At 33.8% G+C, this 23,240-nt stretch overlaps 4 protein-coding genes and 1 pseudogene across 5 annotated transcripts; 3 read left to right on the forward strand and 2 right to left on the reverse strand.

The window, feature by feature from the left end:
• Nucleotides 3,846-5,437, forward strand: LOC104742018 (transcription factor MYB39-like). Its single transcript, XM_010462977.1, has 3 exons — nucleotides 3,846-4,002; nucleotides 4,096-4,225; nucleotides 4,321-5,437. Exons 1-3 carry the CDS (start codon nucleotides 3,870-3,872, stop codon nucleotides 5,138-5,140), a joined length of 1,083 nt encoding a protein of 360 aa, XP_010461279.1. The 5' UTR covers nucleotides 3,846-3,869; the 3' UTR covers nucleotides 5,141-5,437.
• Nucleotides 15,628-17,390, forward strand: LOC104742019 (probable protein phosphatase 2C 10). Of its 2 annotated transcripts, none has more exons than XM_010462978.2 (6): nucleotides 15,628-15,853; nucleotides 15,949-16,033; nucleotides 16,278-16,517; nucleotides 16,603-16,879; nucleotides 16,990-17,144; nucleotides 17,229-17,390. In XM_010462978.2, the coding sequence occupies exons 2-6, from the start codon at nucleotides 15,995-15,997 to the stop codon at nucleotides 17,364-17,366; spliced, it is 849 nt and encodes a 282-aa protein (XP_010461280.1). In that variant the 5' UTR covers nucleotides 15,628-15,853; nucleotides 15,949-15,994; the 3' UTR covers nucleotides 17,367-17,390. The 2 variants fall into 2 exon arrangements, with proteins under 2 accessions (XP_010461280.1, XP_010461281.1); XM_010462979.2 differs by having other exon boundaries at nucleotides 15,628-15,794.
• Nucleotides 17,841-19,763, reverse strand: LOC104742020 (annotated as a pseudogene).
• Nucleotides 20,059-21,322, forward strand: LOC104742022 (melanoma-associated antigen 8-like). Its single transcript, XM_010462984.1, is given in 6 exon segments — nucleotides 20,059-20,136; nucleotides 20,212-20,260; nucleotides 20,346-20,489; nucleotides 20,491-20,599; nucleotides 20,685-20,837; nucleotides 21,074-21,322. Coding segments are annotated over 5 exon segments (567 nt in total). The 5' UTR covers nucleotides 20,059-20,136; nucleotide 20,212; the 3' UTR covers nucleotides 21,187-21,322.
• On the reverse strand, nucleotides 21,307-23,240 carry LOC104742021 (5'-adenylylsulfate reductase-like 4). The gene is made up of 4 exons (XM_010462982.2): nucleotides 22,703-23,240; nucleotides 22,379-22,566; nucleotides 22,168-22,292; nucleotides 21,307-21,954 (listed from the first exon to the last, which is right to left on the reverse strand). Exons 1-4 carry the CDS (start codon nucleotides 22,901-22,903, stop codon nucleotides 21,524-21,526), a joined length of 945 nt encoding a protein of 314 aa, XP_010461284.1. The 5' UTR covers nucleotides 22,904-23,240; the 3' UTR covers nucleotides 21,307-21,523.

A 23,240-nucleotide genomic window follows, 5' to 3' on the forward strand; every position in this document is an offset into this window, starting at 1 on the left:
TATATATATATATATATATATATTTTAATATATTTTTTCTCAATCATAATTATTCAAATAATTGTTAATATATATATTTTTTAAGAAAGCCTCTTTAAAAAAAAAATCTGTTTTTTAATCTAATTTGATATGCATTTCGTTTTAGTTATTTCAAATATAATTCATACCAAAAGTGATATATGCAATGATTATGTACAACGATCATAGTCTATGCTAGAGTAAAAAAACCATATAAAAACCATTTAAAACATTACAAAAACTTGAATCAAATTAGTAGTATAGTAGTTATCATTAAAAAATACCTTCTAAACTTTATAAAACTTTATAAATTCTTCAGATTTAATCAGGGTTTTTTTCTTTTCTAAAATGGATAGCTAAAAGAGATCTTATTTTTGAAAAGAGGCACACTTAAAGGGCAATTCTCAGAAATGCTCAAATATGTAACTATATAGAATGTATACTTTTGTATATGTATATAATGGTGGGGAAAGAAATATTTTTTTATACAAGGGATTTATGAAAAACTTGAAAATTTAAATATTCATATATACCTATAAATATATAAAGCTAGAAAATTTATTAATAAAAGTTTGTCACGATATCGTCTACTATACAATTTTAATTTTAAATTCCCCCTATATTTATTTATAATCTTCAATAAAGTTGTAAGTCAAAGAAGAGGAGATACACTGAGCACCGAAGGGGGAGATCTTTTGAGTAAGACTTTGGTGAACATAGAGAGCTACAATGTCGTCGCTGAACCTCTTGCCAGTTTTATGTCCTCCCAAAAGTCTTTCTCGATTATTTAATTATATATCTAAAGTTTAATTACAATAGTCTTTAAATTACATAATGTTTTAGTTGAAAACTTAACTTTACAAGCAATTCAGTTGTTTAGCTGACCCTTGACAACTACGATTTCTCCATCAACCATTTCATTTTTTTTCCTTTTACCTTAATCTTTATTTATTAAGGATTCCATAGTTAGTATAAGATGTGTAAATATGTGCCCTCCCGGCAGAGAATCGAATCGACGTTCACGAAACTGACATTTTTCGACGTTCGCTCATTGACCGTGTTCTAATTAAGTTGTAGTAGCCACACGTACGCATAAGGACAGGATAATGTGTATAATATACTATAAATTATATAAATTTCAAGTATTATTCGGAGAAAAAATGTTAAAGAAAATACATGCACGTACGATCAGATCTCATTCAAAATAAAGAATAATTTAACAAAACTTAGAACAGTCTCTGACTTGTGTAAGACGATATAGCTGATCTTCTACTTTAACATTTTTTCCACAAGATAAATCTGATTAAATATATATATATATATATAGATTAATTATATATACTATTTGAAGTACAAATTATGAAAAATTCGGATAAAAACAACAAATGTCGAGACAAAATGTTTGATGAATATAATTCTCAAGCAACCGCGTGAGGATTGATACATTATATCTCAACTTTTCTTAAACAATACATGAAAAACAAACTGACAAAGATAATGTTGTAATATCAAAGCGTCTGAATTGTCGTTCTTAAGCTTTAAGTGTCACGTTAAGTATTTTATTATTTATCATTTAGAATACATATGTACATTCAATTTCCTAAAGTTTTTGTACATGACCCAGCCCGCATGTCAAAAAATGGCTGATAATATACATCTTTGATGTGTTATCTTTGGCAAAAAATTTCACTATTGCAATTAGCTAATTAAAAAAAATATAATTTATATTCCAAAAGTATTGTATATCGTTGGGAAAAAGAATTTATTCAAAACTTTGTGACGTAAGATTAAACAAACGAACCGAAGATATGGAAACTAAACAGTGTGTAAATGCTTGATGTGTCTATTATAGATGGAAGTAGTGCAGGTTTGGAGAGTTTGCTGCACCAACTTGGCTCCTACCAAACACTTCAAGCTTAAGTTGATCGATCCTTATCTCTAACTATTTAGTGTAACAAAAACACATACGTACTATTTTATAAAAGAGAGTCACTTGCACACATCTACTTCATACGGACTTAAATCATGTTAGTGTCATTGTGTGGCCTGTGTTGTCCCTTGGTTTGTAACTTCAAATACTCATTGGATTAACGTTGATCGATCAGCCTAATCGGGTTTATGAAAAAAAAACATATATGTTGAAAGTTATTGTATATAAGTTAAATAAATTATTATATTTTTTAAAAAAAAATCAAAAATTATAATTTCTTATCTATATACAATCAACAAAATTCATTTTTTTTTCTCTAAAACATCAATTAATATGATATGGAGTATAAGTATATAACAGCCGTATTTTTGTACTTCAATTTAAAGAAAAAAATCCCATATTTTAATTTGTAACTTTTCCGTGGACTACACTAAAATTTAACTAATTAAGTTGTGTATTTAGTAAAACCATATATGTAAATATACTACGAACCATCTCCGAAAATCAAATTTTCTTTTACAATCATAAAAGGTTGCTCCCTCGAAAAAAAAATGAAACTCTGAGTATAATGAATTTATCGATCATCCTTTCTTTGATGGGAAGTTTGTGTGTGTGTGTGTGTGTTTTTGTTTTTTTTCAATCTGTGCATCTCCGGTTAATTAGTCATTACATTTGATTCATTTCCAAAAATTAAAAGAATAATACTGAAGTCAGGTGGTTTATATATATTGTTGGTACGTAGAAATGATGGAGTAAGAAGAAGCCATGCATTAGATGACAAATCAATAATCGTCGCCTTGCGTGCATGGGAAAGGTTCCTTTAGTCCAACCACGTAATCCTTTGTGTTTTGGCTTTCACATCTTTGTTGACCAAACTTACCATTATTATTGGACTTTTTTTGTTTATTTCCCAATAAGTTCACTTTGGTCTCCCCCCATTACCAACTCGTTATTATATTCCGTAAATACATCAATTTTATTTGTCAATTTGGTAATAGTTAATTTTGTCAGATCAATGATTTTTTCTTCTATACAAACAAAGAAGAAACTTCCATAACCAAGATGTATAGTTCCTGAAATAATGGCTCATACCAAACACAAAAAAGTATGACTTTAACGTATTTATAAATGTACCATGAATCTTGCAAATTTTAAAAGCATGTGTTCATCTACACATACATCTACTTTTAAAGTGAACAATTAGAAACTACACAATGCATGCTAGCTCCTCTGGTCTTATTTAAATGATCTGCATACCATAAATAAATATACCTTATCTAATCCATCTAAGAAGAAGAGTATATATTATTTAGATTTGATTTACCAAACCCCCCAGAAACAACGCATTACCACAAGGGAGACACTTCACGGATATTGTGCCCAAATGACCACATAAATCTCAGTAACATTTTTCCCTTAATTTAGAATGTTTGGACAACTGTCTTCTAACCAGAAATACAAATTCTGTTATATATATAATCCATAACGATATAGCGAAAAAACATTAAGTGGAATTAGACTTTAAATATTTTGAAATGTCTCCCATAAAAACGTACTTATCTAACAGTAGAGAGCTTTAAAAAAATGCAAGAGAAATACGTCAGTTCATGGTATGTATTGGCTTCATCGTTAGCTAGAAGCCTAGAAGTAGATTTTTCCGTATCAAAAAGAAACGGCGACATAGATTTTGTCGAAGAAATTAGTTAATAAAAAGAATACCAAAATCCCGTAGAAAAAAAAAAACACTAGTCAAACAAATCATACATTAAAAAGAAAGCCAAGTGTAGCCGAAGAATAATATATCAGTATTATATTCTATCAAATTATCATCAAACTTCCACGAACTGTATATAAATATTAAGTCGTAACCTCAAGCTTTGGTAGTCTTAGAGGCGAGATAAGGCAACCTAATCAGGGAGAGATGGGGAGGTCGCCTTGCTGCGATGAGAATGGTCTAAAGAAAGGGCCATGGACACCTGAAGAAGATCAAAAGCTTGTTGATTACATTCATAAACATGGCCATGGAAGCTGGAGAGCCCTCCCCAAGCTCGCAGGTTACTTCCTTTCCCTATAGTCTCTTAACTCGATCAATCATTTTCGTATAAACTCGTATATATGGTTTTGGAACTTTTTAATTTTCTTTGCAGATTTGAATAGGTGTGGAAAGAGTTGTAGACTGAGATGGACAAATTATCTGAGACCAGATATTAAAAGAGGCAAGTTTTCAGCGGAAGAAGAGCAAACAATTCTCCATCTCCATTCCATTCTTGGAAATAAGTTAGTAATTTTTTTTCAACATTATATATTCCTATTTTTCTTTTTAAAATTTGTTTGGAAACTTGAATGACTAATTGTTTTGTTATGATGTCTAGATGGTCTGCCATTGCGACGCATTTGCAAGGACGTACAGATAATGAAATCAAGAACTTTTGGAATACACATCTAAAGAAGAAACTGATCCAAATGGGAATAGATCCCGTGACTCATCAGCCAAGAACCGACCTCTTCGCAAGCTTACCTCAGCTCATAGCCTTAGCAAACTTAAAAGATCTCATTGAACAAACATCACAATTCTCATCCATTCATGCTGAAGCTGCTCAACTTGCCAAGCTACAATATCTCCAATACATGCTTAATTCTCCGGCTGCATTAACCAACAACAACAATAGCCCCAGTAGTATTCTCGATATCGATCATAACCATGCCATGGACCTCTTAAACTCCATGGTCTCTTGGAATAAAGATCAAACCCCGGGTTTTAATCCCACTCTTGAACTTGAGGGTAACGATCAAAATCAAGGCTTATTTCCAATTGGTTCTATAAATGATGCTCTAACCACCCAACCACTCCAACAACAAGAATACCATTTAAACAATAGTCATCCTAGTGAGCTACCATCACAAGGTGACCCACTTCTTGATCATGTCCCTTTCGATCTCCAAACACCTTTGAATAGTGAGGATCACTTTATAGATAATTTGGTCAAACATCCAATTGATCATCATGAGCATGAACATGATGATCCATCTTCATGGGTTCTCCCTTCTCTTATAGACCACAACCCTAAAAATATCACGCCTTCTCTTCCTCACAACAATCCGGAGGATGCAAGTAGCAGCTCAAGCTTTGAAGGTTGTGACGTTGCGTCGCTTTATTGGCCTGACTCTTGCTTCGACGAAACCCTCATATGAACGATATTTCTTAGATACTCTTGGTTTAGTGTTTTTTTTATTTTATTTTTTATTTTATTTATTTTATTTTTTTTATTATTTTTTTTTTTTTTAATTTCTGTTATTAGGGCTCTAATCACATATATACCCACACTGTAGTCGAGTCGAGCTACGTTCCGTTTTGGTGTTTTGTAACTAGAAGGTATGGTCCGCTTATCCTCTATGTTTTGAGTTTAATTTATGTAATTACACACGAGTCACGACGTATATGCTAGAAGCTATGGGTGTACGAAATCTTAAAATACACTTATTTGTGTATTTTTTTTTGTTTTCCCATATATCATCATCAACATTGAGATTGAGAGGGAGAGATGACTAAAACACGATAAACGACTACAGATTTTGCATGCTTTCTAGAATAATAACTAATTAATTAATACTCCCCAACCACTTTGAATGCATGGGCCATCGAGTTTCCTGTGTGGCGTGGGTGGTTAGCCAACATATTATCCTTGTCTTTCAAGAATTTGACTCCAAAGTTAAAATCGGTGTATTTGTAAATTAAATACTTTTAGAAAATAATATCAAAATGGGAAATTTCATTTTTCTAAGTATAAGAATAGGGTAGACGAAGGGTAAAATAAAATCTTAATATAAGATTTTTCTAAAATAAACATTTCGATGTATTGTAAAACTAAATTGTTACATGTCATTTCTCAAAAACAACACAAAATTAACCGTGAAAAACCTCACACCTAATTTGAACATATTTGATTAATATTTTTTTACCACTAGTCTACATACAATAATTTTATCAAATATGTTTAAATTAGGTGTGAGGTTTTTCACGGTTAATTTTGTGTTGTTTTTGAGAAATGACATGTAACAGTTTAAAAATAATATATAATATAAATGATATCAATGTATATTTTGGTTTGTTATAAAACTGTGATGGTTAACAATATTTTTTTTGTTTTGATTATAAATTATTTTTTCTCGTAATCCAAATATATTTTAAAAGAAATTATAAAACGGTATTTTTTTTTTTCAACCAAACTTTAATCAGAAAAGAACTCCACATTTGGTAATCTAAACCAGAAGGAAGAATAAAGTTTACAAAAGAAATTGCAGAAATTAATGATTTGGACGATTCAGCAAGACAATCAGCTTTCAAATTCGACGAGCGAGAAATGTTTGACAAGGAGAAGAGTGGAAAGGCGGTCCTAAGCAGGTGGAAGTCATCAAGAAGATTAGAAAAGACGGGCCAGTCTTCAAGGGTCTTAATCATGATTCATAGCAAGTTCCGCACAATCTGTCATGAAGCTCTCACAATAAACGTCGTTAGCTAGAATCCACTCCATGGCCCAAAGCTCATCAGAAACTTTACAAGAGCCATCTATTTGAAGACGGGAAGTTGAAACCTAAGGCACCATAGGGAAAAAGGAATCCGACGATTCCAAAAATCTTAAGATACCATTGAATGAGACTGCACATCCTCCCATATTAACTTCTCACTTACAGCCTGATTAATAATCTTATATAACGCTAACTGCGTGTCTTGAAATACTTTTTTATTCTTATCCTTCCAAATTGACCACAAAATCCAAGGTAACTGATGAAGATAAACTTGCTCACTTGTATGAGACGATCCTCTCTAGGAAATAAAATCCAGATTCGAATAAACAGACCCATAAGGAAAACCCACTAGAGTAACCTGGATCGAAGAAAACTCCAAAATTTGGCACGAACTAGGACATTCAAAAAGAGCATGGTTAATTGTCTCACACGAAGAGACACATCTTTTGCAATGGGTATCACATTGGACGCCTCGAGAAGCTAATCGATCTGTCACTGGAAATGTGTCAGATGCAACTTTCCAAAAGAAGCTTAATTTTAGGACGAATATGTAGTTTACATGCATGGGCTCTTAGGGTTGTACATGTGGGACCATATTCTACCGCTTCCACCGTCTACTTTGCCAACCCATGCATGATCCGAACATACCGAATATTTCCCAATTTTGAATAATGGCAGACCCACCTATCCGGTTTAAAGAACTTACATAAATTCATACTCTGAATAATCGCAATATCTTTAGGATCCATAAACTCCTCAAGAATACGTAAATGCCACTCCTTGGTGACCGGATTAATTAAATAATTTAGATGCAATTGTCCTACCCCTACCATTAGTTGGCTTAGGATGTTGATCAGGGATCCAAGGATCTCGCCTGGCCGAAATACTAGAACATGAACCCACCAACCACCTTGCACCATGCATAACTAGGTTTTTTGTCGAGAAAATGCTCCTACAACCAAACGACGGAGAATAAGGTTTTTTAGCCAATAAAGGATGTTTGTTCCTTAAATGTCGACCCTGCAGCACCCAGACAAATAAAGAGTTTGAGAATTGGATTAATCGTCAATACTACTTGACCAGCATTGCATTATTAAATTTATCCAGAGCTTTAAATCACAGTCCTCCACTACTTATTTCTTCACACAACTTATCTCAATCCACCCAATGTAGAATTTTGATATGGCACTCGTTAACTTAGATGTTAAGTCTTACGGAAGTTTAAAACATGACACTACATGGGTTGGAAGGGCCAGCGCAACTGATTTAATCAAATCTTCCATCCCACCCTTAGTTAGATATTTACCGTAACTCCCCGACTGTCACCTTTCAGTGGGCCCATGTCTAATCCCAGTCCATGGGCCCACCTTCCCTAATGGGCCTCACATCCTCTTATTAGGCCCGTGAGCCCACCTATATCCGACGGTCGGTTTGTTACGTCTGGGAGGCTTTAAATACTTAGTTATTATCCCTACAAATCATCAAATGATCTTTCCATGTGTTTTGCCCTCACTCGCACAGTTCCGAGAGTCACCTCCCGGAAGGTCACCCATCTTGAGACTACTCCAACATAAGCACACTTAACTGTGGAGTTATCTCAGGACTCTAGACCGAAAATATAAGTGCACTGTGGTGACATAGGTGGCCAAATCAGTTCTTTTAAACCTCTCTACAAGTCCTTGAAACTGGGGTGTCACATTTACTCACCAACATTCACCCGGTCATCCAGTCTGTCCCCAACATAACTGAAGACTCGACTACGTGAACCTTGAAGGCTTTCCGGAATACCCAAATAGGAATCCATTCCCCCTTCTTTAGAAATACCGATCACTTTTTTACGCTGTTCTCTAGCTTGATTTGATATTTTCTTCCCAAACAAGATAGATGATTTTGCGAGATTGACCTCTTGACTCGAGGCTCTACCATACTTACCAATAATATCCATAACTGTCTTACACTCCTCCTCTTCTGCTTTGCAAGGAATAGAGTATTATCCACAAATAGAAGATGGGAGATAGGAGGAAAATCACGAGCTAGCATGAGGCTCATGATCTTATTCTCCAGCTCAGCCTTTTTAGTATTAGCAATAAATACCTCCGTCCAAAGTATCAACAAGTACGAAGAGAAAGGATCTCTGTGTCGTAGACCCTGTTCCGTGAGAATAGAGCCTCGAGGCTGATCAATTAAAAGGACTTGATAAGAGACTGAACTGACACACCACATACCATGAAATCCATTTACTATCAAAACCCAGCCACCCCATGACTGCTTCCAGAAATGACCATTCTACCCGATGATAAGCTTTGCTCATATCCATTTTAAAATCCAGTACGTAAATCCGATTTGCACCATCAATTCATATTTAACCCATAAAACATTTTCTGAGCAATAATAATATTGTCCGTAATCAACCTTCCTGAAACGAAAGCCGACTGAGTTTCCAAAATAAGGGAGGGTAAATTTTTCTTCATCCGAAAATACAAAATCTTAGAAATGATCTTATAGCTTACTTTACAAAGACTTATCGGCATAAAATCCACCATTCTTTCCGGTTTATCCACCTTCGGGTTAAGGCAAATATTTGTTTCATTTATTCTAGAATTAAACTTACCATATTGAAAGAAATTTCTACCAAATACAGTAGAATCTCTCTAGATTAATACTCTTTAAATTAATACTCGCTATAAAATAATAAATTTTTCCGGTTCCAAGTTGAGTCGGTGTAAAAAATAACACCATTCGATTAAATAAAATAATATTTTTTTTTTGAAATCCTATGTAAAAATAGGGTCTCATAAATATCATAAATTATTAATGATATAAACTATATATATATCTAAAAACATTTAGTAAAATTTGACTCTATTGTTGTTTGCATATTCTTGAATTTACATTCTCATCTACAATTTTTCTCATTGTATCAAAATCTTTTTGTGTTGTTTTCTCAAATTGCATTCAAAAATTATGGAGCGTCTTACACGCAATAGTTGCTTCTTTACGTGTATTGGTTCTAAAGATACCGTAATTTCTTCTTGGACTTCATCATGAAGAATAGTAACAACAATTTATTCTAAACTCTGAACTTCTAAACATTTATCATTTTCACCTGGATAACCTAGTAAATTATTGACATCTATCATATTACGATAGCCGAAATTATTTTTATTTATTTATTTATAAATGTGTGAATTATAACGAAAGTATCTTATTTTTAATAGAAAATATTAAAAACTAAGAAAACAAAAAAATTTCATAAATTAATAATTATTAAATTATCGATAAATTAAAATCTCTATAAATTAATAAAATTTTGTGGTCTCGATCTTATTAATTTATAGAGGTTTTATTGTATATTGTGTCCCTTTTTAGGAATTAAACTTACCATATTCGGATTTTGGAACTTCACGGTCTATAAGCGTTGATCAAACTCACCTGACAACTACGGTGATAGGTACTCCAGGATATGTTGATCCCGAGTACTATCAATCCAGCCAGTGTACGAACAAAATTGAAAATATTAAGTTGCACAAAATTGGGTTGAATATTATTCAACTCATTCATCTCCAAAATAGTGGTTGAATAAGTTGAACATTTTTGCTGTATGATTAGTTTATTTTTTCAAATTTTTAGGTTGAATGGGTTGAATAGTTTTTTTCAACTTTTTCAATCTCTTCTATTCAAATAGTGAAAGTTGGTTGAATAATTTTTTTCAACTCCTTCAACCTTTTCAATTGTGTAACCATTTGCACCCATATTGTGTAGTTTTGACGTGGCCTCATATACACATTATGTGTAACACATACAGACATACTTAATGTTTGTTCTATGATTATGATGACTATGTAATACTTTAACGTTTGGAACTTTACTTCCACGTAATATTTTTATGTATCATTTTCAGATTCAGAAAATTGTTGTATGTATCATTTTCAGATTCAGAAAATTGTTGTTTAATAAACAACTATTGTTTTTCTGTGACTAATTCCATCTGAATTAACAGTTATATATAGAATCCAGATTTAAAGTAAAAATAAGATTTCCTCTGTTACATAATATAAGATGTTTTAGAAGTTTTTTTTGTTTTATAATATAGGATGTTTTCAACATTCTAGGCAATTTTAGATTATTTTATTATATTTTATTATTATTTGTTTTATACAGTATTGTTTATGATTGATTAAATTTTTTTAAAGTAGACATTCCTTTAAATGCGGGTTTTTAGATAAAACATCTTATATTTTGAAACGGGGAAGTAATTATTTATTATTAAAAAAATATTGTATTTATTCTTTTAAGAATAATTTTTTACTATTACTTTTTAGAAATTTCATTTGTAACGAGAGACAAAATCAGATTAGGTTATTACAATATACGCTGCACAGAATTGCTAGAAGAGCGACATTTCGCATTCCCGAAGTGGAAGCGTCGAGAATTGCTTGGAATCGTCTAGAAATCGCGATTCTAGAAGAGAGGTGTTTAGAAGCGTGGTGGAATCAACGATTCGGAACTAAAAGTATCAATGGAGTTGATCGAAATCGTTTAGTAGTGTGTCAGAGAAGATGAATTCAATAGCTATTTGGCTTATATTTTTGTGGCCCATGTTCAACTTAACCCACTTATAAATTTTTGTTAAACATAAAAGTTAAAATTGATTACAAGGTTTATTATTTTTTTCTATGTTAAAAGCTACTAGGTTAAAAGTTAAAACCTAGATGAGAAGCTATAAACTGAAAAGTGTCTAAGTTCGTAATTGTAATCTAAGCCTCTGAATTTTTTTTCTCAAATCTCCAACTAGAAGAGACAAAGGTAAATTCAAAGCTATTTTTCTGAATACTAATCTAATCATAGTTTGTTTTTGTTTGTTTTGTTTGTATTAACTGTGATGATGATTCGTACATATTGTTTAATTGTTGTGCTCTGTTTTCTTTGTTGTGCTATGCTTTCTTTATGTTTTCAGTTTTTCACTTTCAGTTATAGATTAACACTTATGTACTTGTTGTTAAAATTTAGTAGCTAACAATTTTTTTATTCTCTAGAAATATAATGACACCATGTCTCAAAATTCTCCAAATATTGATGATTCAATTGTAGTAGATGACAAAGCACCTTTGTGGATCTATGTGAAAATAAATGACAAGCTGGCTGGAGGAGGGTCATGGAGGTTTCAATGCAATTTTTACAATATTTTGTATGTCGGATCTCATAGTAGAGTTCTGAGTCATTTGTTACAAGAAGAAATTAAGGGAATTAAGGAAGTTGATCTAGTGTTATATAATCTCTGTTGCTATCTTACATTTGTGTATTCATCTTTTTATATGCTATTTGTCCTGCAAATTAATAGAAATAATAATAATACCAAGACTTGTTCAAAAACAATAATGTGTCAAAGAAAAGGTTAATAAAAACAAAGAAAAAAATATTACCAAGACAAACAAAGCTAGTCAAAATTATTTGTTTGGTGAAAAATATGTCATCATCAATTTGTTTATATAAAATGTGTATTTACAATCCTTTTCCCCTTTTTTTTTGTTAACCATTAGGTCACAGCAGGTTGGTCCATTAGTCTAATCCCTACAATCGTAGAGAGCGGACTCGTTCCGTGGTGTGATGGGACCTTGTGCATTAAGGACTTACCTTTGGCCACTGCACTAAGATCACTTCACCAATCCTTTTCCTTTTAGGATTAACAAAGTTTTTTTTAATGTAATAAGATTACAATTATCTTATGCATCGTTTTACCAAGTTTGAAAAATGTGATTTCTAATCGTTAAAATTGACATGTGTCACGATCAGATGAGTTACTAACTTTGATATGTGATTTCTTATCGTTAAAATTGACACATGTCAAGATCTGATGAGTTACTAACTTGGATATCTAATCGTTAAGACTGACACATGTCACAATCTGGTGAGTTACTAACTTTGAGAACCAAGCTTTATATAATAAGACTAGAAAAGACTTGTCCCGCCCAATGTGCGGGTTTAAAGTTTTATAAATAATATTATTTATAAGTTTTATTTTTGCTATAATATATTGATTTATATTTATTTACAAATCTTTTATGTATGTTACCATTAAAAGCGTATTGTTTACATCTAAATATATTGTATGTTACAAATATATTCTTTTTCACCACCTAAAAAATGTCTGTATAAACACATTAAGCCAACTATTATATGTCTTTTTACTTTCACTTTTGCATAGATTTTTAATTACTAAAATTATTGGTTCAAAAAACATTTTGAATAAAAATTATATTTCATAGTATACTAATTAATGATGTAACATCAGAATAGTGTATGACCAACCATGGAACCTTGCGTCCAACCTCCTCCACTATGGAGAAAACTTTGGCTCCACCTTCTTCCCTTGGGGAGATAATGTGCACCCAACCTCCTCCACCTTTCTCCTCTGGGAAGATAACCTTGTATCCAATCTCTTCCACCGTAAAGAGAACCTCGGCTCTGCCCTCCTCATGTGTAGAGAGAATATGTTAACGTCCTTTAGCTATCTTAAAATGACTTCCTCCGACAACCAATGAAACTAAAGACCATTTTCTAACGTCATAAAATCTTTGGATAGTAACTAATATTAAAATTTTCAATTTATTCGTGGAAGTGTCTTTGACACACCATGATGTAACCTTTGTCTCTGGAACGCCCTGAATACCACCTTGCTTAGTGACCCATGTCAACTCCCAGTCCATGGGCCTACCTTCCTCAGTGAGACCCACATCTACTTTTGGCCCTCCCATATCCGACGGACGAGAGGCTTTATATACTTACCCCTATAAATCAACATATGATATTTTCCTATGTTTTGTCCTCACTCACACAGTTCCAACAATCACTTTACGAAAGGTCATCCATCCTGAAACTACTGTAGCTCAAGCATGCTTAATTATGGAATTCTCTCAAGACCCTTGATCAAAAAGATAAGTGAAATTTGGTTATATATGTGGCCAAATCAATTCTTTTAAACCTATCTGCAAAGCAGGGTGTCACAGTCTCCGAACTCCAATGGATCTATCAACAACAATTTATGTTTTTTCAATATGTCTATCTATGTTTGTTGTAAGCTTGTGTTTGATTAGCCTATTTTTATGTTTTTTCAATATGTCTATCTATGTTTGTTGTAAGCTTGTGTTTGATTAGCCTATTTTATCTAACCATTAGGTTGATGAACTTCTACTTTTTATCTCTCTTTGGAATTGAATGAATGTTAACAATTATGTTTGCACAAAAACGGTCTATAACCAACCAATCAAGGTTGAAAAAATAGAAAAAAATTCATTTGACATAAATAAAGAAATAATATAAAATCATAAGCACCATAATATATGAATTCCAAATAATTCAAAGGTGAAAAGATAAATCACATAAAACAATCTAAAAATACTACATTAAATTTTAAAATAAATTATTCAAAAAGAATATGCTTATATTAATTTTTTTTTTGGTCAATATATTAATCTTACCCTATTACAAACTGAAAAAGGAAAAAGTAGGAGAAAATTTTGGTTTAAAAATATAAAAAAAATTTACCTTTCCATTAAAAAAGTTTTACCAATAAAACAAAGTTGAAAGCAATATTTTTGAATGAATTATTTAGTTATTAGATGAAAATTATGAGACAATCTATGTTAATATAGAAGTGAGTAATTTATAAAATATAGAATTAATAATTAACAGTATATTTTTCTTAATCCCATTTCTATTTTTTGTAGAATTAATAACTTAAAATTAAAAACAAGTAAATAATAGGGTTTTGTGCAAAAAATCCTCCAAGTAATTTGTTTTTGCAAGTTAACCCTCCAAATCAAATAAATGCAAGTCAATACCATAATCTCAAAAGTCACCCGCAATATAACCCTCGGACGTGTATATATTTTACAAACCGTATAAGTCTGTATATAGATTCTCAAAACTGCGTCGTTTCCAGCTTCTTTGGTCATAGAAAAAAAAATGCAAAAATTTTTTCGACCCGCAGACCTGTAGAACAAATCATAACACAAATAACCAACTGCGCCAGAGGAGATTTTGTTAATTATTCAAAGAATTAAATATATATATATATATCACTTCGTTGTCGTTGTCTCCTTCACTTCCTCTGCAACTCCTCCGCTTCCACTCTCTTCCGGCGGCGACGAAGTTGCTTCTAACTCCGATTCAGATCCAGTTGTATGGGTTAAAACCTCTTTATCATCATCACCACCCTAATCGCCTTTCATTATCTTCTTCTTTCAAGATCCGAATTCTTATATAATATTTCCGCCAAAGTTTTTGTCTCCTCTCCGCAGTTTAGGATCTGGGTATCATGAAATTCGCCATCCAATTTCCCAATTTCCTGTAATTTTTACTGATAAATAAGATTACTAGTAAGAATCTCAAATGCGTCTTACTAGCGGAACAATTCACAATGTTTCTCTAGCTCTAGATTTGCTTGTTCGTCACTGCTATTTATGACGACAACATAATAATATATAGTTAAAGGTTAAATAATTCGTAAAAGCTCTTGTGGAGCAATTGGTTGTGTGTGTTTTAGCTTGTTTTGTAGGTCATGGGTTCTCAAACTTACCCTATAACGTTTTTTTTAAATGTTCAACAACGTAGTTTTAAGAATATATATACAGACTTATACGATTTGCAAAATCTATACGCATCCGAGGGTTATATGGTGGGTGATTTTTAAGATAATGGTATTAACTTGCATTTATTTGATTCGGAGGGTTAACTTGCAAAAAAAAATTATTTGGAGGGTTTTTTTGAACAAAACCCTAAATAATATTATAATTTCAAATTTTATGAATCTCTTATTATATAAAAAAAATTATAATTTTTGTATATTTTTATAATAATTTTTTTATATTATTAATATTATTTAAAACAAAATATTTTGTTTTTGTTATAATATCAAATATCTTCTACTAATTATTAACTTTTATATATGTCAAAATCTCATATTAATTCATCGATTAAATTTCAAAATCTAACTTTCTATAATAATAAGATATGGTTTACTTTTTGAAATATTGAAATGGTAAAAACAGAGGAAAAAGCCACAGCGACTCTGCTTTTAAGACACGGCAAAAAAAAGAAAAAAACAGTCAACTAACGAAACCCAATAAACAAGGATGGAAAGAGACGATTCTTTTTTTTTTTTGTTTAATGGAAAAAAAAAAACAAAACACAACAGCAAAAATTGAAGTCTACTTGTCGTCGTCGTCGTCGTCTTCCACTAATTCCGTAATTTTATCGAAGACTTTTGAAGCAAGAAGTACATTTGCAGAGTCTGTCTGTCAATAACCCTTTCTTCACGGTACTGGTATTACTCCTTTCTTTTATGTTTTTTTGGAATCTCGGTTCTCCGATTTTGAGGTAATCCCTCTTCTTCTTGGGTTTTTTTTTTTTTTTTGGGGTTTTCTTGATTTATGAAAAAAAAAAGTTTTTAAGGTGTGTTTTGCTGTTTGCAGGGTCTCTTTGTAATCTTTAAAATCAGACATCTGTCATTCTCTCCTCATGGCGAAGTTATGTTGCTTCGGTTCTTCAGACTACGATGTATGTCAATAAACTCAAATCTTTTCTATTCTCTTTTGGTGTTGTTTCTTATTTCTTCACTATAACAACAACTTATAGAAATAGCATTGACTTGCTGTTCTTCTTGAGGTATGATGATGGTTTAAGGTGATTTTTAGATAGAAATCGAACCAATTATTGTGGGGTCAACTGAGTAGATGTCAAATTTGGTCTTTTGGATGTGAGTTCTTGAATATTATGGGAAGATATGAATTTGGTGGTGTAGCTTGTGGTTGGGAGAGCGTCAACTAGTTCTGGAAAGGGAAGAAACAGCCAAGGAGAGATTAAATTCGGTTACAGCTTAGTGAAGGGAAAAGCTAATCATCCAATGGAGGATTATCATGTGTCCAAATTCATGAAAGTAGATGGTAGCGAGCTCGGTTTGTTTGCAATCTACGACGGTCATTTGGGTGAACGTGTTCCTGCTTATCTACAGAAGCATTTGTTCTCCAATATCCTCAAAGAGGTCTCCACCATTATGTTTTCACTATTCTCTTTCGCTGCATCGTTATGGTTGATGAATCTAAAACTTTTTGTGATGATGTGTTCAGGAGCAGTTTAGGTATGACCCTCACAGATCAATAGTTGCTGCCTATGAGAAGACAGACCAAGCCATTCTGTCACATACTTCTGACTTAGGCCGTGGTGGCTCAACCGCTGTAACTGCTATTCTAATGAATGGACGACGTTTGTGGGTGGCAAATGTGGGTGATTCCCGGGCGGTTCTATCTCAAGGAGGTCAGGCGATACAGATGACTGTCGATCATGAGCCACATACTGAAAGGTTGAGCATCGAGGATAGGGGAGGCTTTGTATCGAACATGCCAGGTTACTCTAAGATGATAATACCAAAACAACATCAAAATCAAGAAAAAAGGTTATCCAAAACATCAGACCCCTAAACATGTTTTTTTTTTTTTTTCGTTCTGTTCTTTCAGGAGATGTCCCTCGGGTTAACGGGCAGCTAGCAGTTTCTCGTGCTTTTGGGGACAAAAGCCTCAAAACACATCTACGGTCTGATCCAGACGTTAAAGATTCATCTATAGATGATCACACAGATGTTCTTGTTCTTGCTAGTGACGGTCTATGGAAGGTAAACAATGGTGTTCTTGTGTTCTGAAGGAATATTGGTTGGCGTTTTTGTGATTAAACGGTTTTGAAATGTGTAATGTTGTAGGTGATGGCTAACCAAGAGGCAATCGATATCGCGAGAAGAATCAAAGATCCATTGAAAGCAGCGAAAGAACTAACTACCGAAGCGCTGAGAAGAGACAGTAGAGATGATATATCTTGCATCGTCGTCAGATTAAGGTGATGAAAGATCTTTTGAAACTCACCATATAAAATAAGTTTGACGTTGAAGAGTAGTAGAAGATATTTTCACTTTGTTTTTTTTATTTTGTTTTTTTACCTCCGCTGTAAAATGGTTGATTGGTTTTCGCAATGTTTGGTAATTTGGATTGGATTGATTTGCGGTTTGTGTAAGTGGGGAATGAATCATATGAGATTTGGTGTATATAAAAAAATATTCTATCCAGATGACTACTCAAATTTGGTGGGGAGTGTATAAAATCTATGTGTGGTTCTTCTGATCTCTCTGTTCTTCTACAGTATCCTCATGTTCTCTTTTTGTTACAGATTTGTTAGTTTGTTTACATTTTAATTCAAAAGAAAAACATGTGATTTCTTATTAGAACTACTAGTTCATATGCAAAAACCATTTTGTGATTCTTCATTGGTTATTTTTTTGAAAAACATTTATTTTTATTAGACAGCTAAATAGGGGTAGACATTTCGGTTTAAATTCGGGTTCGGTTCGGTTCGGTCGGTTTTGTTAAAACTCTAACTAAACTCAACCGACGACACATAAGTTTTCATATCAATGTTAAAAATAAAATAAAAAACATAAGTACACAAAAAATAGAATGAGGTATCATCCTTCGTCAACTCAAAACCTTGTCGCAAGAAGAAAAGTTTAAGCCGTTCGGTACCAAAGAAGTGTATGTCTGTCTTCTAACTTTTCCACTTCATTAGTTCTACAAGGGTTATGATGCTATGCATTAAATTTTATGAAAAAAGGTAAAAAAGAAGAAAGATATTAAGAAAAAGTCTAAAGCTTTTCCTTTAGATTTAGTTTTATAATGTTAAGTTGTTTACCTCGTGGTTGTGGCCTTTAGATTGTTCACCTGCAAGACAAAAAAAAAAAGTATATGATAAAGCATTCATTCAATGCAAGTACTATAAGGTTCTAAAGAGATATGTTGTATCTCGTGTGTTGTTTATTATTATTACTTACCTATTTCCTCTAGATCAGAGGTCCATAAAGTGAGGTTATCTCTGAGAAGCTGCATGATAAGTGTGCTGTCCTTGTATGAATCTTCGTTAAGACTGTCCAGCTCAGCGATTGCCTCATCAAACGCCCGCTTCGCCAAATGACATGCTCTAAGTGATTCAAGACAATTTTCAAAACATTTTTAGAACTTGGATTTAGCCTATTAAGTTACTTGCTCTTAACGGGACAATACCGTTCTGGAGAATTCAAGATCTCGTAGTAGAAGACAGAAAAGTTGAGAGCTAAGCCGAGTCTTATTGGATGTGTTGAAGATAATTCCGAGCTAGCCGAAGTCGTCGCAGCCTATATTATAAAAAAAAAATAAAAAATAAAAACTTACCTTTCTTTCCTAGCAAATTAGGCTAATTTGATCAAGAGAAATGGTAAACATTACTTCATACGCCTTGAGTGATAACTCGGCAGCTTCCTCGCGATGAGCACCAGACTTAAACTCAGCCAAGTATCTGAAATAATCTCCTTTCCTAACAAAAAAAAAAAAAAAAATCCAAAAAACCAATTCAAGTGTGTGTCATATATATAATCTCTTGTTTTGAGTTTAATTCAAGAAATAGATCGTAGAGACCGACATCTTGTAGTAGAAAACAGTGGATTCTCCCAAGGTTGCGGATGGGACAAGATGCTTATCGATGACAGCCAAAATATCGTAACAGATCACGGAGAGTTCATCTTCAACCTTTGTCCTGTAATCCTTAATCCTTTTTGCATTCTGTTCGTTTCCTCTCGATTCTTCTTTCTGCTCAATCGAAGAAAGGATCCTCCAGGACGCTCTCCTAGCACCAATNCCACGACGCTCTCCTAGAACCAATCACATTCTTGTAACCAACAGATAAAAGATTCCTCTCTTCATTTGTGAGCTCCACATCAAGAGCTGCAACTTTCTTCATTGCTTCAATCATATCTGTTTACAACAACAACAACACATGTTATAAGAATCGATACCACAACATCATACAGAAATAATTTGATTATTTTGAATCAAAGCATAAACAAACTATGAGGTTACTAGAGTCATCATCATAGTTTTACATTTAACCCCGGTAATAATATCGAATAAGATCGAAAACAAATCGATGCTAACAACACTAATAACCTCATGAGATCTTTTTAAATACAAAAGATTTCGAAGTAACCGAAATAGAATAATCAATACATGTTCCAACAGAGTAATGAAACAGAGAACAGAGTTTTTAAGGTTTACTTAAGAAATTTCAAACAAAAGTACAAAGAGCTACGGGTCATTGGGTTTTTACCATCATATCTCTCAGCTTGCTCGTTGAGTTTCGCCAAGTACACCTGCTTCTCTCTCTCTTTCTCCATAGCTTCTCTCTCTCTCGATCGAATTGAGTCTTCGGTTCTGATAAAAAAAAACTGCTGTCACGATACAAGGAAGTTTTTTTGGCGGTTTGGTTTAAGACAGGAAGAAGCAAAATCAACGGCTGAGATTAAGTCTCTGATAGTGGAAAGCCTCGAATAGTGATAACGACAGATCTCAACCGTTGGATTTAGACAAGACCTTTGATGTGCCCCATGCCTCTGTGTGTTTTTCATGAATTACACTTGTCTCCCACTCTTAAAAGTTAAAACCCTCTCCCTCGATCAGAGTCTCTTTATGTCCCGCCAATTGATAAAAAATAATAATAGTTTAATACCATAAATTAGGGTTCACGAAGCTCTTTAATTTAATCGTCCTCCTCCTCCGCTCTTCTGTATCTTTCTTCCCAAATTCCTCCAGGTGAATCTCCTTGAAAAAAAATCTCTTGGATTCATCTGTTTAATTTTACGCCTAATTTGGTTGATTCGATTACAGAATGGCCGATGAAGAAGATGCTCTCTCTCAATTCAACATATCGAAAGAGGTAAAAACAGATTCTTCAAATTTTGGGAATTTTTTCGCTTTCGATTTTGCTTCAACAAATTAAGGATTTTTGATTGAAATTGTAGGAAACGGATAAGCTAGTATCAGAGGTGATAAGATTCATACTGTTCAAGTCACACCAAACCTCAGGTTGTCCAATTAAAAGAGAAGATTTGACTCAGATTGTTACTAAGAACTATCGCCAGCGTAATCTCGCCACACACGTCATCAAACGAAGCCAAGAACAAGCTCTCTAATGTCTTTGGTTACGACTTAAAAGAGCTTCAACGCTCTCGTGCTTCTTCTAATGCTCAAACTAGGCTTCCTCCTCAGTCACAGAGTAAGATGATGATGATGATGAACCGTCTTTGATTTAGATTTGGATTAGCTTAAAAAATGTTTTTGATTTTTTTCGATCAATACAGGTTCTGTTGACTCTAAATCGTATGTGCTTGTTAGTCAATTGCCGATTGAAACGTTTAGGAAGTACGTTGTGGATGAAACCACGAGTCCTTTGACTGGCTTCACCTTTGCTGTTCTTGCCATTGTGCAACTTGCAGGTGGTAAAATCCCTGAAGGTATGCCTTCTATGTACCGTTATTACAATTCTAAGGATCATAGTTAGTGAGCAAATTAGTAGGGTTTGAAGTCACGAGTATGCTATACAGAATTTGTTTAAGAAGTTACATCTCTATGTTGAATTAGTTTTTTTAGAATCAAATCAAGAGTATATATGTATGACAAGACTTGATTTAAGAATTTTTATTCGTTGGTGTCTTTCCACTTACCTTTACGCTTTTCTCAACATTTTTAGAAACCCTTTGGCATCATTTGAAGCGAATGGGACTGCATGAAGGTGATGAGCATAATCCTGTGTTTGGAAACAATAAGCAGACCCTGGAGACTAACCAAACAGATTGGTGCTAGAAAGTCTTTAACTTATGTACTTTGTAAGATTGCCTTTGATTATTCAATGTATGTGAAGCTAGTTGAGGAAACAAGTTTTGGCAAAGATCAGTTCTGATGTAATATTGACAAAAAAAAATATGAATTGACTTTATAATCTTGCCATCTGATGACATATACACTTCTACTACAAAATGTTCAGCTATGAATTAAGCCCTCTCCAAAGTTGTTGGTCTAGAGGAACTGCTGATTATACAGGAAAGAGGCAAAACTTTTCCTGAAAAGCTGTAACAGACGGCTGATGCAGCCAAAAACATTTTAGCTGACCACATTTGCTATATTATAGAATTTTTCGAAGTCACTGAGAAGCTGAACTCCCTCTGTTTGATGAGCTTGAATCTCCAATTGAGACAGTGGCCAGAGACTTGGAGGCCCATGCTCTGGCGTTCATGGCTCCTCCCTGCAGATTGCTCCTCCTGTGCATGCATAATTGTACAGCTCGGCTCAGAAACCCAACAGTATGTTCTAGCAGGCTTTCAAGTCTCATGTTCTGAGCAATCCGTCCCCAAGTGAATTTCATAAACACAACGAGTGTAGGGTATAACAAGTGGATCAATCTCAACAGGACAAATACAATGGCAAGAGCCAGATAGGTCTCTTGTCGAAGCATATTCTCAGGTGATCTTGCCCATGTAAAGGGGCAGTTTTCTGGCTCAGTGTTGTTTTCGTTCTCGAGATGAGGAACTAATACGCTTCTCTCAAGAGAAGTTTTATCCAGCGTTTCGATACCTACAATCTCATAACATGACTTGTTAGTTCCACTGATTGAGCATCATAAACAACTAATATCAGTATACAGAACCAACTCCTATGTATCTAATCGCCTAACCTCATCACGGAAAAACACTACTATCCACATCAAGGTAAACACAGAAGAGAGAGAGAATACAGATATGAAAAGCTACGGCCTACGAGAACATCTCTTAGCACAAAACACCTTACCGGTAACATCACTGTAGAAAGCAACAAGAGAATCAAGCATTCTGGTTCCTCGATACCGTGCCCGCATAGTCGAATTCAAAAGTAAGAGCGTGGGGAACCCATGAACTCCATACTTGGAAAGGGTGCTGCACCACAACAAGTGGTCAAAAAGCTCATTATTTACAAGAATTCATTTCAAGGGCTAGCTTAAAGATTGCCACTATCAACTGACCTCGGCTTAACGGAGGATTCCTTAATCGCAAAATGAGGAATAGAGGAGAAAAGAGAAGAGATAACATCGAAGCTCGGTCTAAATGACCTTGAGAAAGGACACCACGATGCATAGAAGAGCAAAGCCACATAGTCACACTTGTTCTTATGGATCATATCCAAAGCTATTTGCAACCAACGCTCATCACCCTTGACAAATAAACACCACACACAAGCAAAAGTATCCAAATTTAAAAACAAAAAGACAGATTCTTTCGATATGGAATCGATTCCAATAAAGCAGAAACCCTAGAAATTGAAATCCGAGGCTCCGAATTTGAATTACCTCGGTGACAACAACAAAATGAGGACGGTGGGCTGATTCAACACCAGAAACAGGACAAGTCTGATCTCGAAACCCAAAGATGTAATCTTTAGCAAACCTCGTAGCACAAAACGGAACCCTAACGGTGAAATCGTCGACGGCGGCGAACGTTAGATTCGAAAACATCATGCCCAATAGCAACAACAAGATCCCCTTCTCCATTAAACAATACCCAGAAGCTCTCTCTCTCTCTCTCTCTCTCTCTCTCTCTTCTCTTCTCTCCCCCCAACAGAAGAAATTCACAGAACACAGAATTAGAAATGGTGCAGATTTGTTTGTTGTTGCCGACAAATTAGAAACAGGTTGATATATACCTCGGGGGATTGAGGAATGAGATTTGTATGCAACGTTAATGGATTTGTGATTAGTGGGGAGATAATGAAAGGATATCAATGGGAAGATGAGGAGGGAGAAGAAGAAGCGGTTGTGGTTGCTGCTGGTCACTCTGGGTATATTTGCTCTTAGGAGGAACAAAGCCAAAGCTTTTTTTTTTTTCTTA

This window comes from Camelina sativa, chromosome 14 (assembly GCF_000633955.1).
Source record: "Camelina sativa cultivar DH55 chromosome 14, Cs, whole genome shotgun sequence".
In the NCBI taxonomy this organism is placed as follows: Eukaryota; Viridiplantae; Streptophyta; class Magnoliopsida; order Brassicales; family Brassicaceae; genus Camelina; species Camelina sativa.

Bases quoted from the DNA above. Each gene is read 5' to 3' on its own strand.
- LOC104742021 (XM_010462982.2), bottom strand. From the start codon at position 22,903: ATGGAGAAGGGGATCTTGTTGTTGCTATTGGGCATGATGTTTTCGAAT. The intron at 22,567-22,702 runs GTAATTCAAATT...TTATTTGTCAAG, and splicing joins ATTTTGTTGTTGTCACCGAG to GGTGATGAGCGTTGGTTGCA. The intron at 22,293-22,378 runs GTCAGTTGATAG...GTTGTGGTGCAG, and splicing joins GAATCCTCCGTTAAGCCGAG to CACCCTTTCCAAGTATGGAG.
- LOC104742019 (XM_010462978.2), top strand. From the start codon at position 15,995: ATGGCGAAGTTATGTTGCTTCGGTTCTTCAGACTACGAT. The intron at 16,034-16,277 runs GTATGTCAATAA...TTGGTGGTGTAG, and splicing joins TCGGTTCTTCAGACTACGAT to CTTGTGGTTGGGAGAGCGTC. The intron at 16,880-16,989 runs GTTACTCTAAGA...CTGTTCTTTCAG, and splicing joins CTTTGTATCGAACATGCCAG to GAGATGTCCCTCGGGTTAAC.
- LOC104742018 (XM_010462977.1), top strand. From the start codon at position 3,870: ATGGGGAGGTCGCCTTGCTGCGATGAGAATGGTCTAAAGAAAGGGCCA. The intron at 4,003-4,095 runs GTTACTTCCTTT...TTTTCTTTGCAG, and splicing joins AGCCCTCCCCAAGCTCGCAG to ATTTGAATAGGTGTGGAAAG. The intron at 4,226-4,320 runs GTTAGTAATTTT...TATGATGTCTAG, and splicing joins CATTCCATTCTTGGAAATAA to ATGGTCTGCCATTGCGACGC.